Genomic DNA, 24,006 nt, shown 5'->3' with positions numbered 1-24,006 from the left:
AAAGATTAGGAGGGGACTTCTCTGGTGGCGCAATGGTTAAGAATCTGCCTGCCAATGCAGGGGACATGGGTTCAAGCCCTGGTCCAGGAGGATCCCACATGCCGCAGAGCAACTAAGCCCGTGCGCCACAACTACTGAGCCTGTGCTCTAGAGCCTGCGAGCCACAACTACTGAGCCTGTGCGCCACAACTACTGAAGCCCACGTGCCTAGAGCCCATGCTCCGCAACAAGAGAAGCCACTACAATGAGAAGCCCGCAAACTGCAACGAAGAGTCACCCCTGCTCGCTGCAACTAGAGGAAGCCCGCGCACAGCAACGAAGACCCAACGCAACCAAAAATAAATATAAAATAATAAATGAATTAAAAAAAAACAAAGATTAGGAGAACTGAAGTTCATCATTCATTCCACATTGAATGAAGCTGGCTTCGTGCTGGGTGCCAGCAGAGAGGGAGAGGAGGAAGAGATGGTCAAAGAGGAGGAGAAGTGGATCTTCTGAGCCCAGGGTCTGTACTACTAGTAGGAGAGAAGGAAGTTTAAAAGAGAGAGAGAGAGAGAGAGAGAAAGGCAAGATTGCAGATTTAGTGGTGCAGGGGTAGGGGGGCAAATTTCACTTAAGACAAAAGTGGCAGGAGAATTTCGTGAAGAGGCTGAGATTGCAGGGGAGTTTGTTCTCCATCGAATGGGTCTGAGAGGCCATATAGTGGATATGTGCTCAGATCCTGGTGCCAGACCAGTTTGGGTTCAAGCCTGGCTGGGAGCTCTCTGAGACTCTGTTTCTGCTTCTGTAGAACAGGGGTTTGTTTACTGAGTGCAAGCTCTGTGCTAGAGCGGCGCAGGTTGAGAAGAGGTGAAGGGTGCCAGCAGGTGTCAGAAGCGTCTTCTACCCAGGTTACACAGCCCTGTCCCTCTCTCCTGGGACCGTGGGGAGGCCCATAACATTCCCAGTCCAGGTCTCACCCACCTGAGAAAGTGGGGAGGTCCAGAAATGTCTCTAGGAGGAGTCCGTGTATCTCAGGAACATTTCTGAGCTCAGAACAGAAGACAGCCTGGCCCTCTAAATTCCGCCCGAGTGCAGGCCAGCTGCCTAAGCCGCTCTGCCCTGGAAAGCCGTCAGTGACGCTCTGTCTCTCTCCGTCTCACCCCTGCTGCCCCTCACCTTCACTGGTGTCAGGCTCCCACAGATGCGAGAGGCTGGAAAAGGAAGGTGCCAAGGAGGAAAGGGAAGTTATACATACGTCCAAGGAGAGACTGGGCTGCCTCCCGGTGTGGGCGGGAGGCTCCTGGAGCTCTGGGGAGGAGAGTCCAGAATCAGGGACCACTACGGGGGCCTCCAGCATGCTCATCACTGTCACCATCCTTCCTGCCACCAGGAGGCAGTGTGGCATCAGCTTTGGGGGCCAAACGCACTTGGGTTCAAATCCCAGCTCCTCCAGTTGGGCAATGATGTCACTTCTCTCTGCCTTTGTCTCCCCTTTGTGAATCGGGGTAATAGTGCCAGCAATATTGGCTGGAATGGAGGTTTAGTGAGACACGCCAGGTGAGAGTTCTTTGCAAACTGTGAAGTGCTGTGAGGAAGTTTTCTATACCACCACCACCATAGCCACTGAGAAGTTACCCCCTGGATGTCTTCCCCTCTGAGGTTTTTCATCCTGGAAGGCTGGAAGCAGAGGACCTGGCTGAGGAAAGTTCCCTGGGGGTATGAGCAGTCTGTTTAATACTCACGGATGAAGGTCATGTAGAGAAGTAGGATATTATCCTGACCACATCCATGTTCTTTCAGGAACCCAGTCAAAGGTGCTATACTCAGTGCTCAACTCTGTATAAAGCCTCATGGCTAGGGGCTTCCCTGCTGGCGCAGTGGTTGAGAGTCCGCCTGCCGATGCAGGGGACACGGGTTCGTGCCCCGGTCCGGGAGGATCCCATATGCCGTGGAGCGGTCGGGCCCATGGGCCATGGCTGCTGAGCCTGTGCGTCCGGAGCCTGTGCTCCGCGGCGGGAGAGACCACCACAGTGAGAGGCCCACGTACCACAAAAAAAAACCAAAAAACAAAAAAAAACCTCATGGCTTAGTGACTGATGGACAGATGACTGAGTCCTCAAACTAGTCCTTTGGGACAGTTCAGTGCCAAGGTTAGGGACATGAGCTCTGGGACCAGGTAGTCTAGGTTAAAAACTGGTCTGCCTTTTACCTGCTGTGTAACCTTGGGCAAGTCTCCTAACCTCTCTGTGCCACCGCTTTCTCCCCAGGTGAGGGCACTTGTGGTCACGTCTGGTGTACCTGTGCACTGCTGGGCCAGCCTCCTATGGTGAGGGGGTCATGGTATCGGCCACGTCAGAACTCAACCTGCACTGCTTTCACAGCCCCCTCAGGTAGGGGGCTTGTGGTCAGTGGTCGCGTCTGGGGTACACACGCACTGCCGTCACAGCCTCGTCGGGTGGGGGGGCTGTAGTATCTGTCATGTCACAGGTACACGTGAAATGCTGTGAAAGCTTCCTCAGGTGCGGGGAAGTGCAGGGATGGTTCATGTCTCACCACATGCCTCTGGCCTGTGGAGCTGTGACCTCACTGCATGTGTATCTCAGACCTGACCACTCACTGCACGACACTGACCTGTGCAGGGTAGGCCATGCACGGTTATCACAGGGAGTTGGCAACATTGACTAAGTTAATACAAGTAAAGTATCTTGAATGGTGCTTGGCCTATAATGAATGTCAGTCATAATTGTTGCATTCATTTTATAGTCAAGGACACGGAGCCTTAGAAAAATGAAGTAACTGTCCGGTGCCACATAGCTCGTCGTTTGCTGAGCTCAGGGCCAAGGGACTCCAAAGAGTGGATTGGTTTGCTTATGCTGAACTGCCTTCTTCCCTTGTGGCTATTTCTAGAGGATAGTTGATATTTCTCACTCAAGAGACAGGGGTCCCCAACCTAAGGACCCTTAGGAGGAGATTCTGTGGCCCTCTAGGCTCCCAGTCTGGGCCCACCTCTGATTCAGACATCACCGTGAAACCCGCTTGCTGGAGAGATCCACCCCTGCCCTTGCCAGAGACCAGGCCTGCCCCACATGGGACACCTCAGGCCTGGTCTCTCCCTTCCCTGAGGAAGACACGTCTATGTTCCACTCAGAGAACAGAAAAAAAGAGGGGACAGGCATTTTAATAAGGACAGCACCCCTTCAATGGTGAGAGAATTTTACACAGGAGTGCCAGAAACAGTTGGAGTGAGTGAATCTAGGAAACATGTGTGCAGAGTGGAGGGGGGTGGGTGTGCTTGGGGTGGAACATGAGAAGGAGAGAACCAAGCAAACTGTAGACTGACAATGCTCCAAATAAACAGCACTGAGGAAAACAGCTTAGCCTGTTCCAGCCCCTCCTGAGAGACTTAGAACAGAGAAAAGTTGGGTGTCCCACCCTGGCCCAGACGGGACCCTACCACCAGTCAGAACCCTCCTTGCCTGTACAGTTGTCACTGGAGCACCTGCGGAGGACCAACCTGGTCAAGGAGCAGCTGCCCGTGTTCAATCTGCTTCCTGCCTTCTCCATCTCCAGGCTCATAACCCCATCGGGTGAGGAAGTGACTCATCTTCCTAGGTGAAGCATGAGGCGTGCTTCCTCAGCAGCTGTCATAAACTCTGCCCGAGTCACAGAAATGAATCCCGGGCAGTGAAGGCCCTGGATGTCTATAGATAACCCCTGCAGTCCTGCCACACTTGCTTTCCCCCAGAGAACAAAATAGTAGTAATGTTTGTTGAGTACCTATTAACTACCTACCAGGCACTGTGCAAAGTACATCCACTCATTAGCCCCATCCTGCAGATGAGAAAACAGAGGCATGAAGAATTAAGTAATACATGGGTATGAAGTTTCGATTTGGGAAGATGAAGAAGTTCTGGAGATGGATGGTGGTGATGGTTCCACAACAATGTGAATGTACTTAATGCCACTGAACCATATACTTAAAATGGTAAATTTCACATTTTGGATATTTCACATACACATTTTACATGTGTATTTCACATACACACCAAAACCCCCTACAAACAAGCAAAGAATTAACACAGCTACCAAGTGGAGAAGCCAGTAGTCCTGCCCCAAAGCCTTGTTCTTGTACCTTTTCCTCTCCCTTGCAAGTGGAGATTCTGATCTGGCAGAAGACAGAGAGGTAGGGGGCACTCCATATCAGGCAGAGAGAGATGGGTTTATCCTGAGGGCGCTGGGGAGTGGGATGGGAGCAGGGTTTGAAGAAGGGAGGGGCATGGTTAGATTTAAGGGCTGGAAAGTTCCCTCTGGCTCACAGGAAGATGGAGACCGGTGGTGGGGAGGAGGCTGGGACACTGCCCAGACCAGAGATGCTGGTGGCCAGGACCAGGGCAGTGACAGCAGGATGGGAAGAAGCGGGCTGGTTTGAGAGATGGGTGTGGAGGAGAGGGAGAGAAGGGAGCAGGCGGTGACTGCTCTCACTGGGCTCCTTCTGGCCTGTCCATTTCAGCCTCCTCTGACAGTCATCCTTCCGGCCCCCTCCTCCTGGACCGGAGTCTTAAAGGAAGAGCCTGGGGCACCGATCTCCTCTCTGGCCCCCAGGGGGCAGTGTTACAAAGTCTGCAGGGCTTTGGGACCCTTGCAGCCAGGGGCAGATGCTTGCTCCCCTTGGTCTCCACTCCCGGCCTCCGCTGCCCCCCTCCCCCATGTCCTCTCTCCCAGGAGACAAATCATTAGTAACCGTGATCCCTCATGTCCCACACTTGACACTTTACAAAAGCAGTGGTACATCCATTAGCTCATGTTCCTTCCCCAAAGACGGCGGGGTGGGCAGAGCAGAACGAGACCTACACCCACCACTTTATAATAAGGAAACTGGGGACTAGGCAGGACATAGGACCTGACCAACACCAGTGTGTTGGTGGCAGAGGCAGGGTTGGGAGCCACCGGCCAGCCAGTGCCCAGTCCGGACCCCGTGAGAGGCGACAGCCTGCGGCACCCACAGAACAACAGCTGTTAACAACTTGAGTGCCCTCTCACCTCAGAGGGCCTTCCCAGTGATTGAGTCACATGGGGTTGTCAGTGAGGTCAGGATGACCTGGCCTCTGATTTACTTCTGTCGCATCCTCTGCTTCTAGAATTACAAGAGTCATCGCCATTACCATCGCCACCATATTAATAATAATGGCTCGTGTCTGCTCAGCTCTCAGACTTAGTAAGCACTAATCCATCAACTCATCTGAGCCTTAGGACAGCCCTGGGAAGCTATGTCACAGACAAGGGCCCTGAGGATCAGAGACGGCAAGTGACCAGCATCAGATCACCCAGCTAGGTCTCCAGGGAGTTTACAGTCTCCTGGGAGAGCTACGCACATACAGAGTGACATGACTGAGATGATTGCGTTGAGTGCAGCCCTGCCAGGAGGTTTCCCATCATCTCCACGGATGAGGATACTGAGTCTCAGAGATCTTCTTACCGGGTCAGGATTGAACCATCTGATGCCCATGCTCGTGCCCTGTCTGGGCACAGGACTGCCACTTTCAGGGAGGAACGTAGAGTTTTCAGCAGACACCTACCCGCCTGCAGACCCATGATTCTCCTCACCTAGTTGGGAAATTTGCTGCGCTCTGATCCAGGAGCCATGCCAACAAAGATGGGAAAGTCCTGAGCCCTTGGCAGGAGGGGTTCTGTTTCTCATTCACCAGAGGGAGAAACTGAAGCCCACGGAGAGACTGGGACTTCCCCGTGGTCACGACCCAGCACAGCCTGCCTCTCTCCAGCCTCAGTCTCCCAATCTGAAAAAGGGAGAGGATGAATTAAGGGAGCTCCAGTTTCCTTCCTGCTCTGACCTTCTGAGTACCACGGGTCCATCCTTGCTGTCTTTGGCTCAGACCCCAGCCCCGGCTGTATCCTCCACATGTAGCCCTGGGCAAATCACATGGTCTCTCTGAGTGTCAGAGTCCTCATGGGTGAAGTAAGTATGCACTGCCTTCCTTGGGCAGATCTAATGAGCCATGCATGAGAGCATGTCGGCACAGCTTGGGGTCTGACCCCCAGGCAGCATCTGGGGGTAGGGATGGCTGAGGCTCTGACCGAGGCCATTACTTGTCTGCCTGGCCGAGGGCCCATTTATAGATATCTGCTCTCTGGCTGCCAGACCAGAGGGAAGTAGCAGCAATGGTGCTGATGTGGCGGTTTAGAGCCTTTTTCAGGAAGGAGCCTCAGGCCCCCCTTCCCCTTCCCCCACTGCCCTGCCCCCCCCACCTTCTGGGCATCCTCACAGTGAGCCTCAGAACAGTCCTGAGGGTGGGCCATTTGATTTCACCATCTCCATTTAACAGGTGAGAAGACTGAGGCCCAGAAAGGAGAGAGGATGTGCTCCAAGTCCCACAGCAAGGCAGTTACAGAGCTGGGACCAGAATTGAGGTCTCGAGGCTGGAGCCCAGGACTCTCCCCTTGTACCCAAATTCCTCTTTTGCCTGGCTTGCAAAAAGGCATTTCCCCACGTGGGATGACTTAAAGAGGTAAAGGCTTGGGTTCTGTGAATGGCTTGGGGTTTCAAAAGCAGCATCAGGGGCTTCCCTGGTGGTGCAGTGGTTGGGAGTCCGCCTGCCAATGCAGGGGACACGGGTTCGTGCCTCGGTCCAGGAAGATCCCACATGCCACGGAGTGGCTGGGCCCGTGAGCCATGGCCACTGAGCCTGCACGTCCGGAACCTGTGCTCCGCAGCGGGAGAGGCCACAACAGTGAGAGACCTGCGTACCTCAAAAAAAAAAAAAAAGCAGCATCAGGCTCGACACAAGACACAGGAGTGTGCAAACATCATGGGGCCCTGGAAGCTGCAGAGCTCTGTAAACTGTGCCAGCCTTTGCCAACGGTATGGGACTCTAAAAATTAGACATCAAGCTTTGCAAGCTGTGGGAATCCACAGATGGTGTTGCGATCCACATACATCATGGGGCTCTGTAAAATGCACAGGGCTCAGCAAACATCACGCTGGCAAGTGACAAAGGTGGGGTGCAAACCAGGTTGGCTGAACCTCAAGTTGGGGCCACCCAGAGTGGCACCTCACTGCAAGATTAACCCAAGAGCTATCTGAAGGCCTGTTAGCTTAACTCCCAGAGGTCCCAGGGATTGGACTTGTGCTCTAATTCCACAACTGAGTTCAGGAATATTCTTGGACCTGTGTCAGCCTGGGGAGGCTGAGGTGATACCTGAAGGATGCTCATGCCTGAGGTTACTGTATGTTCTGTGCCCTGTGGGGTGCTGTGCATTCTTTTACTCAAAGATTGGTGAAATGAACTTAGCCAGCCAAGCTGGTCCCAGCATCTTTCCATGTGCAGAACTTCTGCAGCCTCTGGGGCCAAGAAGGGGGCAAGTGAGCCTCCGGAAAGTCTAAAGGACCCTTCCCTCTCTCGCCCATGCACCTGCAATTTGGAGTCTGGAAGGTTGCACCTCTGCCAATCTCTGTGAGGACTCACAGTACCTGTCTGAAGGATTTAGAGAGAGAGAGAGCCAATTTGGTTTTCTCGAGCAGGATTGGGGTCTGGTTTTCTATCAACGCAAGCCAACTGTTGACCTTTCCCTGGGTAGTAGTCCTACATTCCCATTTCTGGTCTCTCAGAGACTCACTCACACTACGAGTATCTATCAAGGGCCTACTGTGTGTCAGGCCTATCTGCTATTATTTCAGATACTCCTCCTTCCTTCTAGCATCCTATACAGCCACTGGGAACCAAGTGGGGCCGATGTGTGTCTCTCTGTCTTTGCACCCCAAAAGCTGAACTCCAATCCCACATCCCTATATCATGGAAAAACTATTGGAACTGGGTCGGGTTCACTTCTGTATGTTGGATTTGGGGAAACCCAGAGGTTTTCCTCAGAAAATGCAGCCTGGGTAGAGGAAAAAGCCTGCCCTAGCATCAGAGGTTCAAGGCATGATTCCACAACCTACTAGCTAGCTAGGTGACTTCTGGGCAGTTACTGAGACTCAGTGCCTCATCTGTAAAATGGGAGAATAAGTACCTGGCCCACAAGGTCATTAGGAGGGCCAAACGGAAAGTGAAAGTGTGGAGCAAGGAGGAAGACCAGGTTCCTTGCCCTCTCACTGCCCTGTTCTGAGTCCCACCTCTGTCACTCCCTTCTCTGAGCTCCAGCCCTCAGGCTTGGATTCTTTTTCCGCTCACTGAACTTGCACAGTAGCCCTGTGAGTGAGGACTATTGTCCCTTCTTTATAGATGAGGCAGCTGACGCTCAGAGAGGTGCAGGGACTTGCCTAAGGCCACTTGACTGGTGAATGACAAAGCTGAGACGGGACTCAGGTCTGTCTGGCTCCAAGGCCTCCATCCTCAGTCTTCAGTGCAGAAAACTCTGGGAATCTCATATGTCCTCTTCTTCTCTCCACCCTTCCTCCACTGAGATGGCCATACTCTTTGGAGCTGCTGCCATGAGTCCCTGCCCTCCCCCAGAGGCACTGGCCACTGTGATTCCCAATGGACAGAGTCCCTCCTTGCTCTGGATCTGAGGAGCTCAGAGAGGAGATAGGGGGTCAGTGAGAGGGGATGAGAGCTTGAGGGGGACAGAGGTTCAGTGAGGGAGGACAGTGGGGGAAAGTGGCTCTGTATGGGGCTCCTGGAGGGTGAAAAAAGTTCTGTAACTGGGACAAGAGCTTGGTGTGGGAGGAGGCTCAGAGCAAGAATGGGAATGCAGAGAGGAGACTGGAAAATCAGGACTGAATGACCTCAGGGCTGGGAGGGGCCACCCATCCACACTCCCTCTGCCCCTCACCTCTCCACTGCTGGTAGGAGAAAATATCCAAGGGAAATGTCAAGCCAAGAGGCTGTGAAGGAACAGGCTGAGGGGAGGCTAGTCAGCAGCCTCCTCCCATCAGCGGGGCTGGATCTAAACAAACCCATCCTCCTCCACAACTCTGGCCCTGGGCTGCCCCAGCCAGAGATCAGAGGAATTCAGAGAAAGAGACAGAGAGAAGGAACTAGCGACTAAGGGAGATAGGCACTTGGAGAGTGGGTTCAAGTTTGAGCAGGACTTCCTAACCCACTTGGAAGAGGTGGCTGCTGTCCACTGTGGCCCAAAAAGCATCGATCGACCCAGTGCCTGGAGTCCCCACGTTGGCGCATCCCTGCTGTGGTTCCCTGGCTGCTGTCTACAGAAGTCTCAGATAAGTTCTCACTCCCTCTCTCCCACTAAACTCCAGTCCTGAGATTGAAATAGTGGCTGAAGCTCACTGCACCCCAGAAATCATGGGACCCAGGATAGGTAAGTCTGGACAAAGTCAGAAAGAGGCATTGGGAGGGATTCTGGGCCCCACGTTCCCAGGGCGAACGGTGAGGCTGTGGGGGTAACTTGTGCGCACTGGGGTGGGGCAGGGGTTCGCAGTTCCCTACACTGAGCCAGACACATGGCCAGACCTAGTGAGGGTGTGTTGAATGAATGAGTGAATGACCAGAGGGGCAGGAAGGGACACTGTTTACTCAGCTGGAGGCAGGGCACCCAGTCTAACCTCCCTGATGAGACAGAGAAACCGAAAGGGCAATGGGAAGGGAGGCCCCTGGATGCTCTCCAAGCCCTGTTCCCCCTTTGAAGTAGGCAAAGATAGAGACAGACAAAGCAGACAAAAACAGAGATAGAGAGAAGTATAGTCAGACACAGAGCAAGTCCAGAGATACTCAGAGTGAGACAAAATCTGGGACAGAAGGCCAGAGACAGCAGGAGAAGACAAAGATCAACAGATGTCAGCTGGAGCAATGCAGGGACAGGGGCAACCAGCTCAGAGAGAGGGCTGCGGAAGAGACCAGGAGAAATAAAGAGAAGCAGAGACAGTGTGAGAGAGAGAGAGAGAGAATCAGACAGAGACAGATCAGGAGAGAGATGGGCCTGCAGACAAAGAATCCGAAAGATCAGCACAGAAAAGAAACCGATTCAGAGAAAGGCCTGCACAGACCTACGTGTGTTTGGTGGTGGGGGGGCAGGAGGAAGCGGGAGGGGAGGTGTCTTGAAGTCTTGAGAAGCCAAGTCTGGAGCGTGCCCAAAGCACCATGTGGAGAGGGCGGCAGTTCTGGGAACAGAGCATCCTGCTGAGCTTCTTGGGCAGGAGGAGGAAGGTGGAAGAAATAAAGGGTCTTCAGATAGGCTGGGCCTCGGGCTGGACGCCCTGCAGCGATCACCTCTGGCCTTCTCCCAGCTGTCTGTGTGCCTCACACTCACTCAGGCAAGGCCGGACTTGAGTTGGGGAGTGAGGCATGAGGGCTTCCTGGGCCGAGCAGGCAGACGCGGCTGTGTTGCAGCCACGGCATGGAAGGGGGTGGTGGTGGGGGTGGATGCTTCCTCTGAGGCCCTCGCAGGGGAGATGACAATGAGGTCAGATGTGAGTGAGTTGATTTGGAGACAGGCCACTGACAAACCAAATTCCCAGTCAGCCTTGGCCTATTATGGGATCTGAGGGTTGGTGATCCTATGGGAAGAAACTAGTGACTTTGGCTGTACGGCACCTGTCCCCCAACTGTTATTCTGACCCCTGCAGGGCTCAGCTCTGGAATATTCTCTAGCTGGCCCTCCACTTCCCCCACACACAGCAGGAAGCTGACCCCAGCTTCTGCCCACTGAGCCACCCGAAGCCACCTCTGGCCTCTCTTCCTGAGCCCCAGTCTGAGCTATGGCCAGGCTTCCCCTATGCTCTCTTTCTGGTCTGAGGGATATGGGGATGCAGCTGGGGCAGGACACAGAGCCTGGAGCCTGGTAAGAAACCCACACACAGCTGGCCTGACGGAGAAGGGCCAGCAGTCCCAGCCAGGGGCAGACACCAGAGAGAAGAGTCAGGGTCAGACCTGGCCATCAGCCAAGTCCCAGCACCAACTCGCCACGTGCTTTTAGGCAACAGGCCGAGCTTCCCTGTCTATGGGGGAGACGCTGAAGAAAATGACCTCCCCGGACCATGCCCATTTTGTGATTCAGGGAAGCCGCTTTCCCACCTCTGCACCTTTGCTCAGCTTTACCTCCACCTGGAAGGCACCTGCCCACATCCCATTCTCGTGAAATTTTTCCTGTTTTCTAACTCCTCCAAACACCTCCTCTTCCAGGAAGCCTTCCAGACTGATTCTCCCAGCTGGAAGTAACCTCTCTCCCATATGCTGTTTGACCCTCTCTTTGCAGTTCGTCCTTCCTTGTTCCTGGTATTCTTTCTGTTGTTCTCTCCAGTCCTAGGTTCAAATGTGGGCCAACCCAGGGCAGGGAGGTGGGACAAGGGAAAGAACCAGGTTCAAATTGTAGCTCTGCCTTACTGGCTTTATGAGAATGCAGTGACATTCTCTCACCCTTTTTAATAAGTGAGGAAACACATGCTCAGAGAGGGCAAGTGACTCATCCAAGGTCACCCAGCAAGCAAGCTGCAGAGTCGGGGCAAGAACCAGGCCTGCCCCATGCCAAAGCCCTTTCCGTTCTGTGCCATTGCCCTCGGGGCTTTCTCTTCCCTTCACACACCCCACGCTGGTGAGTCTCCACCCACCTTGGGCACTTCTCCACTGGCTCCAGACAAAGCAAGCTGTTCTCTGGGAGCTTGTGACTGGGGAGTGGACAGGGGATTTATTCCTTCAGGCCGGGCCTGGTCCGATGCACCAGATCTCAGGCAGCTGGGAACCATATGGCGAGCTTGCCTAGACCCCACGATCGGATGCCAGGTATCCACTGCCCAGTCTGCTTCTGTCCCTCTCTGGGACTCACTTTCTCCATCTGTGCAGTAGATGGTAGGGGTCGGCCGAGGTGGTCACCTGGTCCCTTCCAGTGCTGAGAAGCTCAATTTCCTGCCTCTGGAGAGAGCAATGGAGCACAGGCTTCTTGTATGGGGCAGGCTTGGCTATCTCCAGGGTGCAAGTCTGGGCCTAGCCAGACCTTGGGGGTGGAGAGGAGGTAAACTTGGTTCCTGCTACCCATCATGGGCTGCAGCCCAGAGCCCTAAGCACTGATGCTTGGAGTGATGGAGAACAATGCCCGCCTCCCCAGCCTGGGAGCTCCCTGGGAATGGGGTCTGGTTTGATCCATTCCTGAGGCCCCAGAACCTGGCCCAGGTGGGGCAGAGGTGGGGTATTGGGGAAGGCTCAGCACAGAAGCTCTCCTCCGTCCCCCTCATGCCCCAGCACCCCCTGCCCCATGACGGTCCTTCCCTCCCTCCAACCTGCTTTGAAAGCCTACTCTTAGTGAGGGCTGGAGACTCGTGTTAAGGAGTGAGGTGGGGTACAGTGGAGCCCTCGGGGAGTAAACAGTAAAGCACAGAGAGTGAGAAACTGGGACTCTTGGCTGGGGGAAGCAGTGTGGCCTGGGCCAATGGGCACATGTCTCTGAGCCTCAGGCTCTGTGTTTTAGGCCTAAGGAGGCCGGCCTGGATTCCCTGTGGGCGCAGGGCTCAGGGCTCACCCTCCATCCCCCGGCCCTCATCACTATTTTTAGGGTCATCTTGGGTCTAGGTGGGGTAGTTAGGGCTGGAATCGGGAATAGAAAGTCCCAGCATAGTGTCTCTGACCCAGCTTGGAAAACACCAGAAAGCAACAGCTGGAGGCCAGCAACATGCTATTGTCCTCCCAACAGACCACCCAAGGGTCCTGCTAGGAGGAATTTCCCAAAGATGACAGCCAAGCCTAAGGCCCAAGACTGCCCCACCCCCCCGCAGCTTCCTGTCTTTGATTCTTCCCCTGCGGAACCCCTGTGGGACCACACGGGGAACTGAAGCCCTCAGGGGTCCCACACTCCCTCCACCCCACCCCAGGCTCATGCTGCAGCTCCCCGCTTTCCCAGACTCCCACACTCTCTTCTCCCTCAGTCAGTTTAACTCAATTCAAGAATCATGTTTTTAAGCCTGGCTTGGCCTTGAAAGTTGAGAAGTGGTTTGCTGGGAAGGCAGGACACTCCAGGCTGAGGGTACAGCATGTACAAAGGCTGAGAGGCAGAAAAGAACAGGAAGAGTTTGGGGAATAGCAAGCATCTACTGGGGCCAGAGAAGAATGTTCACTAGGGGTGGTCTTGACCTCCTGGAGGCTGTGGCGTCCGTGCTGCAGATGGGGTCCTCAACTCACCATTGTTGAGGGTCACAGTGTACCAGGCAGGGCATTTTCCTTTAATCCTACCAAAAACGCTGTGTGCCAGAGAAGGCAGCTGAGGCTTAGAGAGGCTAAATAAACTGCCTAAGATCACAGCCACAATGTGGCAAAACAAATATTTGAATTCAAAGTCTTCTGTCCCAAAGGGTTTCAACAGGGACCCGATACGGTCCATCAGGACCCAGGAAAGGACAGCCTCTGCCCGGGGGAGTCCACTGGCTAATCGGGCAGCTAAGAGGGGGACATAAATGATGCAGGAGGGTGACCAGCCTGGCATCCCAGAGAAAAGGCTGAGGGAACTGGACCAGGAGGGGCAGGGGAGGTTTATGGAGGGAGAGAGAGCTGGCCTGGGCTGCAGGAGCTAGGCCGGGGAGCCTGCAGGCTGAGGGAGCCCAGGGCAATCTAGGAGGTAGGAAGGGCTGGAGGCGAGGGTTAGCCATGAGGCTGGCCTCCTCCTACCCACACACCTCCAGAGAGAGGTATCTGGACAAATGGATTGCCCAGTGTCTGCGGCTAGGAAGTCATCACAGCTCAGGCCGTGGCTGTGTGAGTGCTGGAGGTTGGTAGGTTTTCCAGAAACCTCCGGGATCCTTTGTGACACTGCACCATCCCCTCAGCCTTGGCACCTGAACATGGTTCCAGGATGGGTTCCTCCTTTTGCTCTGTTCTCCTCAGTCAGGACATATGGTGGAGGTTTCTCACTCTCAAAGGCAAGTTTGCCCTCGTGTGGCTTCTGCTCCCTTCTCTCCACACATGCCTTCCAGACTGAGAACCAGACTGGCTCTGGCCCATGTCCTCTCATGGGCTGTCCTGGAGCCCACGATCTCCTAGGCGTCTTCCCCTGGGAGCCCCCCTGCCAGCCCAAACTCACACGTCCAAAGCTGAGCTCACTATCACCCTACAATCCTGCCTTAAATGGTGGTACACCCAGACCAAAAGCCTCACCTCTCCCCACTCCCCTGCCCCCAGAACTCCTTGGCCTCCTGCACTCCCCATCCACCTGCTTTTCCACCCAGTCCTGTCCATCCCATCTCCCCACTGTTGTCCATCAGCTCGTTACTCTATGTCCCCACTGCCACCACCTGGCCCAGACCCCATCATCGCTCGCTCCCCTGGACCCCAATACTGCATCCTCCCTGGTCCCGGCCCACAGCCTGACTTCTCCACTCTCTCCCAAGAGGCACGGAGGTCTTCATAGGAGACCAAATGAGACCTTATCACTGGGCTCAGGACGAAGCCCAGCCCTCCAGCCTGGCGTTCAAGGGTGGTCATAGCCTGGCCCCTCCAACCACTCCAGCCTCACCTCCCCACCTTGACCCCAGTGCTCCAGTCTTGCTGGACTATTCGTTCCCTGAGCAGTCTTTGCACGTTCATACTTCTGTCCTTTACTTTGATGTTTCCTCCCCCGGGAATCCTTCCAGACCCTTTAAATGTAGTCTAGGACCTCTTCACTATGTTTCTATAGTCTTGGAACTTCTTGTGTCACACAGTGAGCACATGTTGTGATTCTGTATTAGATGTTTGCCCTGCCATCACACAGACACACAGACACACAGACACACACACACACACACCCTGGTAGCTCCCTGAGAGCGGGCACCTGGACTGCTTGCTTCCAAGACCCTGGCCACCTGCCTTGTGGAGCTGTCAGTATGTGTGGAAACAATCTTCATTCTTACTCCTAGAACAAGTAGAGACAAGCTCCGTCCCCACCGTGGTGACCCTGGGCAAGTCATGGCCTTTTCTGGTCTCGCTGCCTCACCCTTCAGAGGGTTAACCCAGCCTTGGCTTCCTGTCCAGCAGACTCCTCAGGCCCAGGGTTGCTGTGGGTCACAGATGGGGAAGCCCACAGGCAGGTGAAAAGGATCCTGAAGCGGGCCAGGTGCGCCCAAAGAGGCTCTAACAGGGCAAATTGCCACATGAAAGGCAAGCATCTTAGACCAGCTGAGTGTTTCCATATGGGAAGGTGGGCCTAGTGTTGCCAGATCTGCTAATCTTTCAAGAAAAAACAAAAACCGGGAGTTTTGTGTGAAATTTCCTGATTTTTTAAATGCTGGCAACTAACTTAAAAACACTCAGCGAGCCAGCATTGTACAAGCCAAATAAAAATGTCTAAGAGTCAGATGTGCCCCCAGGCAGGACTGCCATCCGCCCCGCGCAACTCCAGAGGGTGCCGTTCACTTCACGGCGCACAGCTCACGCAGCTACACATGGGGCCTTTGGCCAGGGCCTCCCCGTTGTAACCTGTGCCCTGTATTATCTCTCTGCCAGTTCCTCTGACCACCCTGGCAAAGCGTGTGTGGTGGCAGGGGTAGGGGAGAGTCCTTTCCTTCTCTTGCACAGGGAAATCATCAGAAAAAAAAAAAAATAAAGGTAGGGCTTCCCTGGTGGCGCAGTGGTTGAGAGTCCGCCTGCCGATGCAGGGGACACGGGTTCGTGCCCCGGTCCGGGAAAATCCCACATGCCGCGGAGCGTCTGGGCCCGTGAGCCATGGCCGCTGAGCCTGCGCGTCTGGAGCCTGTGCTCCGCAACGGAAGAGGCCACAGCAGTGAGAGGTCCGCGTACCGCAAAAATAAAAAAAATAAAAAAAAAACGTCTTGGAATGCAGCAGGTGAGGATGGAGAGGGGAGGGAAGACAAGGAGACAGCAGAAGGAGGCTTCCAGAGGGTTCTGTGCCTCTTCAGGGATCAAGAGGAGGTGAGAGAGTACTGCTGGGGCTGAGTGTCCCACTGAAGGACAATAAGTTCTGAGGCCTGGTGGCCAGGTCTGGGGTTAGCTCCCTGGTGAGTTTGGGGCAAACACTGACAAAACACACTGTGCAACATCTTGGAGTTAAAGGCTGTGATCTGTGTGACCCTCGTGCAGGCTTGAGAGGCAAGGCTCATTATTCCTATTTTGCAGAGGCTCAGAGAGGTCTAATTGCTGGCCCGAGGCCACACTGGGTCTGAGTGACCCTAGATCGTGCTCTCTCAGCTGAGGGACAGGCTGGAATGTTCTGGAGAAAAAGTGCCCTTTCCTTGTCCCTCCTTGGTCCAAGCCCTCTTCCTCCATCCTCAGGATATGAGAACTCTCCCAGGCTCTCTCGGCATTTCTCAGCCCGTCCCTCCTCAAAGTTCAAATCTGGGCCTTGGCTATGAGTCCTGAACTTTCACCATACTCAGGTCCCCTGGACTGAGGGCCACATGTCCTTCTCACCATATTTCTCTGTCCAGCCTTGCCCTGACAGTGCTCTCTGAGACCCTCAGAAGAGGGTGTTGACTGATCAATGAACTGACTGACTGACCAGCTAAAGAATCAGCTGGTAGAAAGGCCGACTGTCCCCATACAACCACCTTTGACAGTTAACTGGAGGGAAGCCAGGCCAGAATAAGAAATGGCTACATGGGGATTATTTTTCATAGGTTCTAAGGCCATCATTGGCAGCCACCATCTCATGGTTGCTGTTAGGGGCCCAGGTGTCAGACAGACCTGAGTTCCAGTCCAGGCTTTGCCATTTACCAGCCCCAGGACCTGGATAAGCCCCTTCCCCTCTCTGTGCTTCAGTTTCCTCATCCACATCATGGAGTCACAGCAGCTACCTCAATGGTTTGCTAGGAGGCTGGGTGAGTGTGCCCAGCCCAGCACATAGGGTGGCCCCAGGACAAACTCCTCCATCAGACCACTTCCTGTAAGGGTAGAAGGTGAGCCAGAGAGCTGGGTCTCCCAGCCCCCCACCTGCCTGGCCCTTCAGGGTTGAGCTTTCTCCTGGTTCCCAAGTTCTAGATGTGGCAATGCTCCTTGCTGTCCCAAAGCAAGTATGAAGGCAGGCGGGGTGTTTGTACCTGACAGGGAAGAAAACATTGTTCACTGAGCACCTGCTATGCACTGTGTTGGTGCTGGTTCCCCACATGTTAGTGACACAACCTGTCAATAAGACAAAGTCTATTATTTACCGAGATAAGGGACACCACCACTTCTTAAAGCTTTGGCAGTATCTCAGAGTGGGGAGGAAAGGTCAATATTTGTTGAGAATTTGGAAGTTTGTTTTACAACCTGTTCTTCAGAATGGGGAGAGAGGTGGGTGAGGGAGGGCTGACCAGGATTGGGTAAGAATAGTGATACCACAGTCCAGGGTTTGCTGGTAGAAACAGCAAGGTGACGATTTGGGGGGCAGAGATTCGAAGAATCTGAGGTGCACACCCTGTTGATGGTTTCCCTTGAAGAGTCGCTCCGTCTTTTCGGAAGTTCCTGTCATAAAAAATCAAGCCATTTGCTGGGGCTGCTCAGTCTAAGAAGAGTAAAAACTAAAAATGCTAATGAAGACAGTGGAATAGCAAAGTCAAGTTAATGTCATCGGTAAGGTGTGGTTTGGGGCCTCTAGTGTCCAGGCTGAATGTGGCGGGAGGGTCTGGTTCTCGGGGGGCGCTCTCGGCAGTGGGAAGTAGGGATTGCTGGCCCTGTGTTGAGGATGAGGAAGGAAAGGGGCCACTGGTCTAAGGGATTAAAACCAGCTGGGGGATTAAAACCTGGGCAACTGCCTCCACAGCTAGGGAGTGTGCACGGCGGGAAGGGGTCCAGGTTCTCAGGTCTTGTGGTTGACTGGGGCTTGGATGGGAAAGAGAGAGTTGATCCAGAGACGGAAAGATTGGAGCTGTCAGAGGGAGGCGTTAACGTGGAGGAACCAGGGGTGCGTGGAAGGAAATGGGTTCAGGTGGGCCTGTGGCCTCAGAGGTACTTGAAGGTTATCAGGAGAGGGGAGAGCATTGGCCCTCAGGAGGCCTACTGTGTGCCAAGCCTGAGCCAGGCGCCCGAGATGCCTTACCTCCTTGAGTAGATGCTATATCCTCTCCTTACAGAGGAAACAGACTGAGAAAGATAAAGGGGCACATCCAGGCTCGCAGCCCCATATCTGCCTGAGATGTGCTGTTTATAGCTGGGAGGTAGCTGGAGTAGGCAGGCCCCTGAGACTTTCCAGGAAAGAACAGGCAGGGAAAATCAGCCTTTCCTGTCAGGCTGCTCTCTGAACCTTGCCCCTCATCCCCCAGACTCAGATTCCTGGCCGTAGAGTGGGTATGGCCACAACCAGGACCCCGTGCCTTGCAGGCATCTGGAGTCTCTGACTGAACTGAAGGTCTCTGGCTGACAGACTTTCGGGGCAACTTTCTGACTGGCTTTCTGAGCAGCTGCTCTACAGTGAGTGGGCAATTGACAGCCCGAACAGACAAGTCTCCTAAAGGACAGTGGAGTAGTGAACCAGTGACTTACCAGCTGATGGACATGAGTGCATGAGCAGCCACATGACCCACCGACAGGCACACAGGCCCCTTGCCTGCCAGCTCTGGAGCCGCGGGCTGCTAGCCCTTGGAACCACCTGGCATACCTGGGTCCCCCCAAACTGGCTACCCAACTAGGAGAGGAAGAGGCTGGAATTTTTTCCTGGGACCTGGTTCTCTGCCTCTGTCCTTATTCCTACAGGCCAGCCCAGCTCATCCCACGTTCACTCCCTCAGCTGCCCTCTCTCCTATCAGGACTGGCCCTTGAAAAAGCCTTCACAGGACAGGAAGGGGCTCAGAGACAGCAGGTGAGGTGAGGTGGACACACAGCCCTGGATTCAGGACCCTCCTTCCAGGGGGAGTTCTATCCCTTATCAGGGAGTCAGACTGTCTGCTGCCAGCCCCCCTATAGAGGCCTCCAGCCCACAGGAAGGAGTCAAAGGGGACTGACAACCAATCTGACCAGCCCTGTTCAGTGACCGACTGACTGGTGGCTGCTCTCAGAACCCAGGGGGACAGGGCCAGGGCTTCCCTCCTCCACCCAGAGGCTCACACTATAGACTGGGCCACAGGAGGGTGGAAGGTCCTGAGCTGGTCCATTGACTTTTTGCCCCCTCCCTCATCCGTCCCCTGGGTTTCTTTCAGAGCTGGGGATCCAGGTCAGTGACTTCTGACCTTCCAGCCTCAGCTCCAGCCTCGTCATCTGGTTGGCCTGGCCCCTTTGGCGCGGACACTGCTGCCTTCCAGGTGGCCTGGCTAGGTTTGGTTGGGCCAAGACAGAGAAGTACATTGTACTTCTTCCCCTCATCAAATCTGTGCAAGGAGCACAGAGTGACATTGAGATGAACACCTCGGCTCATGTTCCTGCACCAACATGAGTCAGCAGAGCTAGTTACCTGTGAGCCTTGGTGTCCTCATCAGAAGCATAGAGATCATGAGATCACCAAAGGCATGGAGTTGTGGAGATGTTTCACGAGCATGCAGAATGTGCATGCAAGCCTTTACATACGTGGACAGCATGTAGCACAGGCTCTGTGCTATAGTCGGTGACTGGTCTCTACTGGTGAGAGGAACTGGGGTTCAGAAATCATCCTGTCAATCTCCTCTGGTTGAGTTTGCTTGGAACCCCCTCACCTTCTCTTCTCCTTCAAAGTGACCTCCACAGAGCCTCACCCCAACTTCCCTTATCTAGACCAACCCCCTATCTCCTCCCTGTCAGGTGTCACTTTTGTTTCAGCATCTCCTTGTTTCCTCCGGGTGTTCTTACCCCACAAAAGGGACTCCTTCCCAGCCACACACACTTCCATTTCCTCAACCAAATTCCTCAAGCTATTTGTTTTTTTGTTTTTGTTTTTAATTAATTTATTTTTCAAATTTTATTTATTTTTGGCTGTGTTGGGTCTTCGTTGCTGCGCGCAGGCTTTCTCTCATTGCGGCGAGCAGAGGCTACTCTTTGTTGCAGTGCGCGGGCTTCTCATAGCAGTGGCTTCTTTAGTTGCAGAGCACGGGCTCTAGGTGCACGGGCTTCAGTAGTTGTGGCACATGGGCTCAGTAGTTGTGACACATGGGCTCAGTAGTTGTGGCACATAGGCTCAGTAGTTGTGGCTCACGGGCTGTAGAGTGCAGGCTCAGTAATTGTAGCACACGGGCTTAGTTGCTCCACGGCATGTGAGATCTTCCTGGACCAGGGCTCAAACCCGTATCCCCTGCATTAGCAGGCGGATTCTTAACCACTGTGCCACCAAGGAAGTCCCTCCTCAAGCTATTTAAATAGACATTTTCCCAAAGATATGGCCAATAAGCAATGAGAAGATGCTCAACATCATTAGTCATTAGGGAAAATCAAATCAAAACCACATGAGGGTTGTTTGTAGTGAGGTGGATGGACCTAGAGTCTGTCATACAGAGTGAAGTTAAGTCAGAAAGAGAAAAACAAGTACCGTATACTAACACATATATATGGAATCTAAAAAAAAAAAATGGTACTGATGAACCTAGTTGCAGGGCAGGAATAAAGAGGTAGACATAGAGAATGGACTTGATGACCCAGGGGTGGGGTGGGAGGGTGAAGCTGGGGTGAAGTGAGAGTGGCATGGACATATATACACTACCAAATGTAAGATAGTTGGCTGGTGGGAAGCAGCTGCATAGCACAGGGAGATCAGCTCGGTGCTTTGTGATGACCTAGAGGGCTGGGATAGAGAGGATGGGAGGGAGGCTCAAGAGGGAGGGGATATGGGGGCATGTGTATGCATATGGCTGATTCGCTTTTTTGTGCAAAAGAAACTAACACAGTATTGTGAAGCAATAATACTCCAATAAAAGTCTATTAAAAAAAACCACATGAGATATCATTTCACACCCATGAGATGGCTATAATCAAAGAGACAGACAATAATAAGTATTAGCAAGAATGTGGAGAAGTTAGAACCATCATCCATTGCTAGCAGGAGTGTAAAATGGTGTTAGAAAACAGTTTGGCAGTTCCTCAAAAAGTTAAACACAGAGTTACCATATGACCTAGGAATTCAACTCCTGGCAAGAGAACTGAGAATAAAATAAAATAAAATAAAATAAATACACACACACACACACACACACACAAATTTGTATATGAATAGTCACCGTACCTGAAACAACACAAATGTCCATCAACAGATAAATGGTAAACAAAATGTGATTGATATATAGCCATACCCTGGAATATTATTCAGCCATTAAAAGGAGTGGAGCATAGATACATGCTACAACATGGATGAACTTTGAAACATTCTGCTAAGTGAAAGAAGCCAGTCGCAAAAGACCACATACTGCATGATTTCATTTATATGAATGCATATGAAATACCCAGAATAGGCAAACCCAGAGAGCCAGAAAATAGATTAGTGGTTGTCAGGAAGTGGGAGGAGGGAGGAATGGGGAATGACTGCTAATGGGTGCAGGATTTCTTACTGGGGTGATGAATATATTCTGGAATTAGATAGTGGTGGTAGAGTATGACTTTTTTTTTTTTTTTCTTTTTTTTTTTGCGGTATGCGGGCCTCTCACTGTTGTGGCCTCTCCCGTTGCGGAGCACAGGCTCCGGATGCGCAGGCCCAGCGGCCATGGCTCACGGGCCCAGCCGCTCCGCGGCATATGGGATACTCCCAGATCGGGGCACGAACCCGTATCCCCTGCATCGGCAGGCGGACTCTCAACCACTGCGCCACCAGGGAGGCCCGAGTATGACTTTTTGAATGTACTAAAACCATTACATTGCATACCCTGAAAGGGTAGGTTTTACGGTGTGTGAATTATATCTCAATTTTGAAAATTTCCTTAGGCTCCCAGGTATCTTGTGTGGGGAGCACAAAACCCTCCCTGGCGGTGACAGACCTCCGTAGTCCCTCCCTGAGTTTGCCTTCCATCTTCCTGGAGATGGGGTGAGGGGTCCCACACCGCCTCTCTGGGTCAGAAGTGTCCTCAGGGCAGTTTTCAGTCTCCAGAGGAGCTTGTTGAATGAGCGGAAACTCCTGCCAGGTTGAGAGGCCTCTGAGACAATGGAGTGGCTTCTGCAGGAAGCGGGACCCCAGAAGGGGAGGAAGGCCAAGGAGGCCTGGGCTGCCAGGGGGTGCAGGTGGTTTTCATCTAAATGGAGGGGTGAAGTCTCCCAAGGCCAGGTTTCCAGGCTCCTCACTGAGATTAAACGTCAAGAGACCCTGAGAGATGCCTCTGAAGGGACTGCAGTGAGTGGGAGATGGACATGGTTACCATGGTTACCATGGGAGAAAACCAGACACGCATAACGGGGCCAAGAATCCAGGTTCTAACCTAGCTCTACCTCCTGAGTCATCTCCACACATGGGGCCTCAGTTTGTCCAGGGGTAAATGAGAGGGGTTAAATGGGATGACCTCTTAGTGCCCTTTCCGTGCAGACCAGCAACCTGGTTCATGTACGATTTGGGCACTGGGCTGGTTATCTCTGTGATTATAGCCAGGGTGGTGCCCTGTGGAGGTGTTGGTATCTGTTCCAAACTACCCCCAGGAAAAGCCTTTATGTCCTGACTTTGGACCAAGACTTGACCATGCACTGGACCCCAGACCTCTGATCCTAGACTGAGCCAGACAGACCCAGACCCAGATCCAAAGTCAGCCTCCAGGAGCACTGGATGTCTCACAGATATAGGCCCCAGGGGGGGGCTAAGGCTGTGCATTTCTACACCAGGGCCACAGCTTAAAGGTTGTCTGGCAGCATCAGAAACTTCTCCCTGGAAGGAAGCTTTACGTTGGGAATGGAATGAAGGTGTGAATAGGTGGTCCTAGTGGGATCTGACCAGCATGGGCACATGGAGCACAAACACACCCTCTTAGGAAGGGCTCTTTCAGCACCTGGGACGTGGGAAGGCTGATGGTGCTTTGACTCAGATTCTCACCAACCCCTGAAACACCTTGGGCTACCCGGTCAGGGCCATTCTCTGGGATTCCATCTCCACTCTCATGCCCTGGCTGTCTGTCCCACAGGGCCGATTGGTGAGGAGCTCCAGGTGCCAGACAAGGACACCAAGGTCATGGTGGGCACAGAAGACACACATGGAGGCAAAGCCAGGCCAAATCCTCAAGATTTGCGGCCAAGTGTGTTTCACAGCATCAAGGTACCTCTCAGGGCCTGGCAGGAGCAGGGCCATCCAAGCCCAATAGAACAGCCTCTGCCACTTACAGGCTGTAAATGCCAAGCAAGTTGCTGCCTTTCCCTGAGCCTCAGCTTCCTCATCTGTAGAATGGGTAGCTGTGATCTGTAGAAGCGCTTAGCTTGGTTTCAGGCACATGTTCTCTCCTTCCAGAGAGGCTGCTCTGTGGGCAGTGGGTGACCAGTCTTCTTGGCTCCTGTTTTTCTAGCAGGAAAGAGAAGGACCCCAGGGATCCTGAACCTGTATGAATACTGGGAGTGCTGGCTGCAAGGGCAGCCCTAAACATCCAAGCCTCCACCAGCACCCACAGGGTGCCAGGCCCTGTGCTGGAAGCTGTCCCCACATGGTCTTATTTAGTTCTCATAATAACTTGGGGAGGCAGGGGTGTCTTCCTTGTTGCACAGATGAGGAAACCGAAACTCAGAAGAACAGACACTCTATTTTTTAAGCTCTGGCATAAACACTCTATTTTTAATTCTTTGAAGCAAGCTTTTTCTTCTCTTAGGAATTCTGCCAGTTTTTCAGGAGGAGTGCAGGCAGGCGGGGTGTTTGGGTGAGGCTGAGCGAGGTGGGGTGGATAGCTTGGGGGTTCGCTGTGTGCAGGTGGTCTCCCAGGGGAGCTCCAGGGAAGGACTGGGTGGGGTGGGATCTGGGGAGCTTCCTGGAGAAAGGGTCAGGGTGGTGGAACACGGAGCAGGGTCCAGACCAGCCTGGGGGACCTCTGGGGGTCAGAGGGGCTCCTGTCAACCTTGGCCCCATGAAGACCCTACTCTCAGTCCTGTGGATTTCAGGTCACCCCCGGACTCCTGGGGTACCCAGGACAGCTTTCCTAGTTTTTAAGCCTGTGTGAGAATCCATGCTTTACTCCAATATCTCTCTCTCTTCTTGTTCTGGACTCTTCCTCTCTTCCTCTCTCTCTCTCCTCCTGTGTGACTGTCTCTGACTCTGTTTCTCTATCTCGTGGCCTCACTTTCCCTCCCTCTCTCCAACCCCGTCTCG

At 53.4% G+C, this 24,006-nt stretch overlaps 1 protein-coding gene across 1 annotated transcript in view; it reads left to right on the top strand.

Annotated features, from left to right (window-relative positions):
* The first annotated feature begins 2,319 nt into the window (after positions 1–2,319).
* The window catches only part of SLCO2B1 (solute carrier organic anion transporter family member 2B1), a 56,341-nt gene continuing 34,654 nt past the window's right edge, over positions 2,320–24,006 (top strand). The window contains exons 1-4 of the mRNA XM_060105192.1: positions 2,320–2,372; positions 2,586–2,622; positions 3,467–3,569; positions 22,841–22,971. Coding sequence (XP_059961175.1) covers positions 2,320–2,372; positions 2,586–2,622; positions 3,467–3,569; positions 22,841–22,971 — 324 coding nt within the window. The remainder of the gene's footprint in view (positions 2,373–2,585; positions 2,623–3,466; positions 3,570–22,840; positions 22,972–24,006) is intronic.

Source organism: Mesoplodon densirostris, chromosome 7, assembly GCF_025265405.1.
Source record: "Mesoplodon densirostris isolate mMesDen1 chromosome 7, mMesDen1 primary haplotype, whole genome shotgun sequence".
NCBI classification, from domain to species: domain Eukaryota; kingdom Metazoa; phylum Chordata; class Mammalia; order Artiodactyla; family Ziphiidae; genus Mesoplodon; species Mesoplodon densirostris.
The sequence above is the reverse complement of the archived record's forward strand: the minus strand, read 5'-3'. Positions and strand labels throughout refer to the sequence as shown.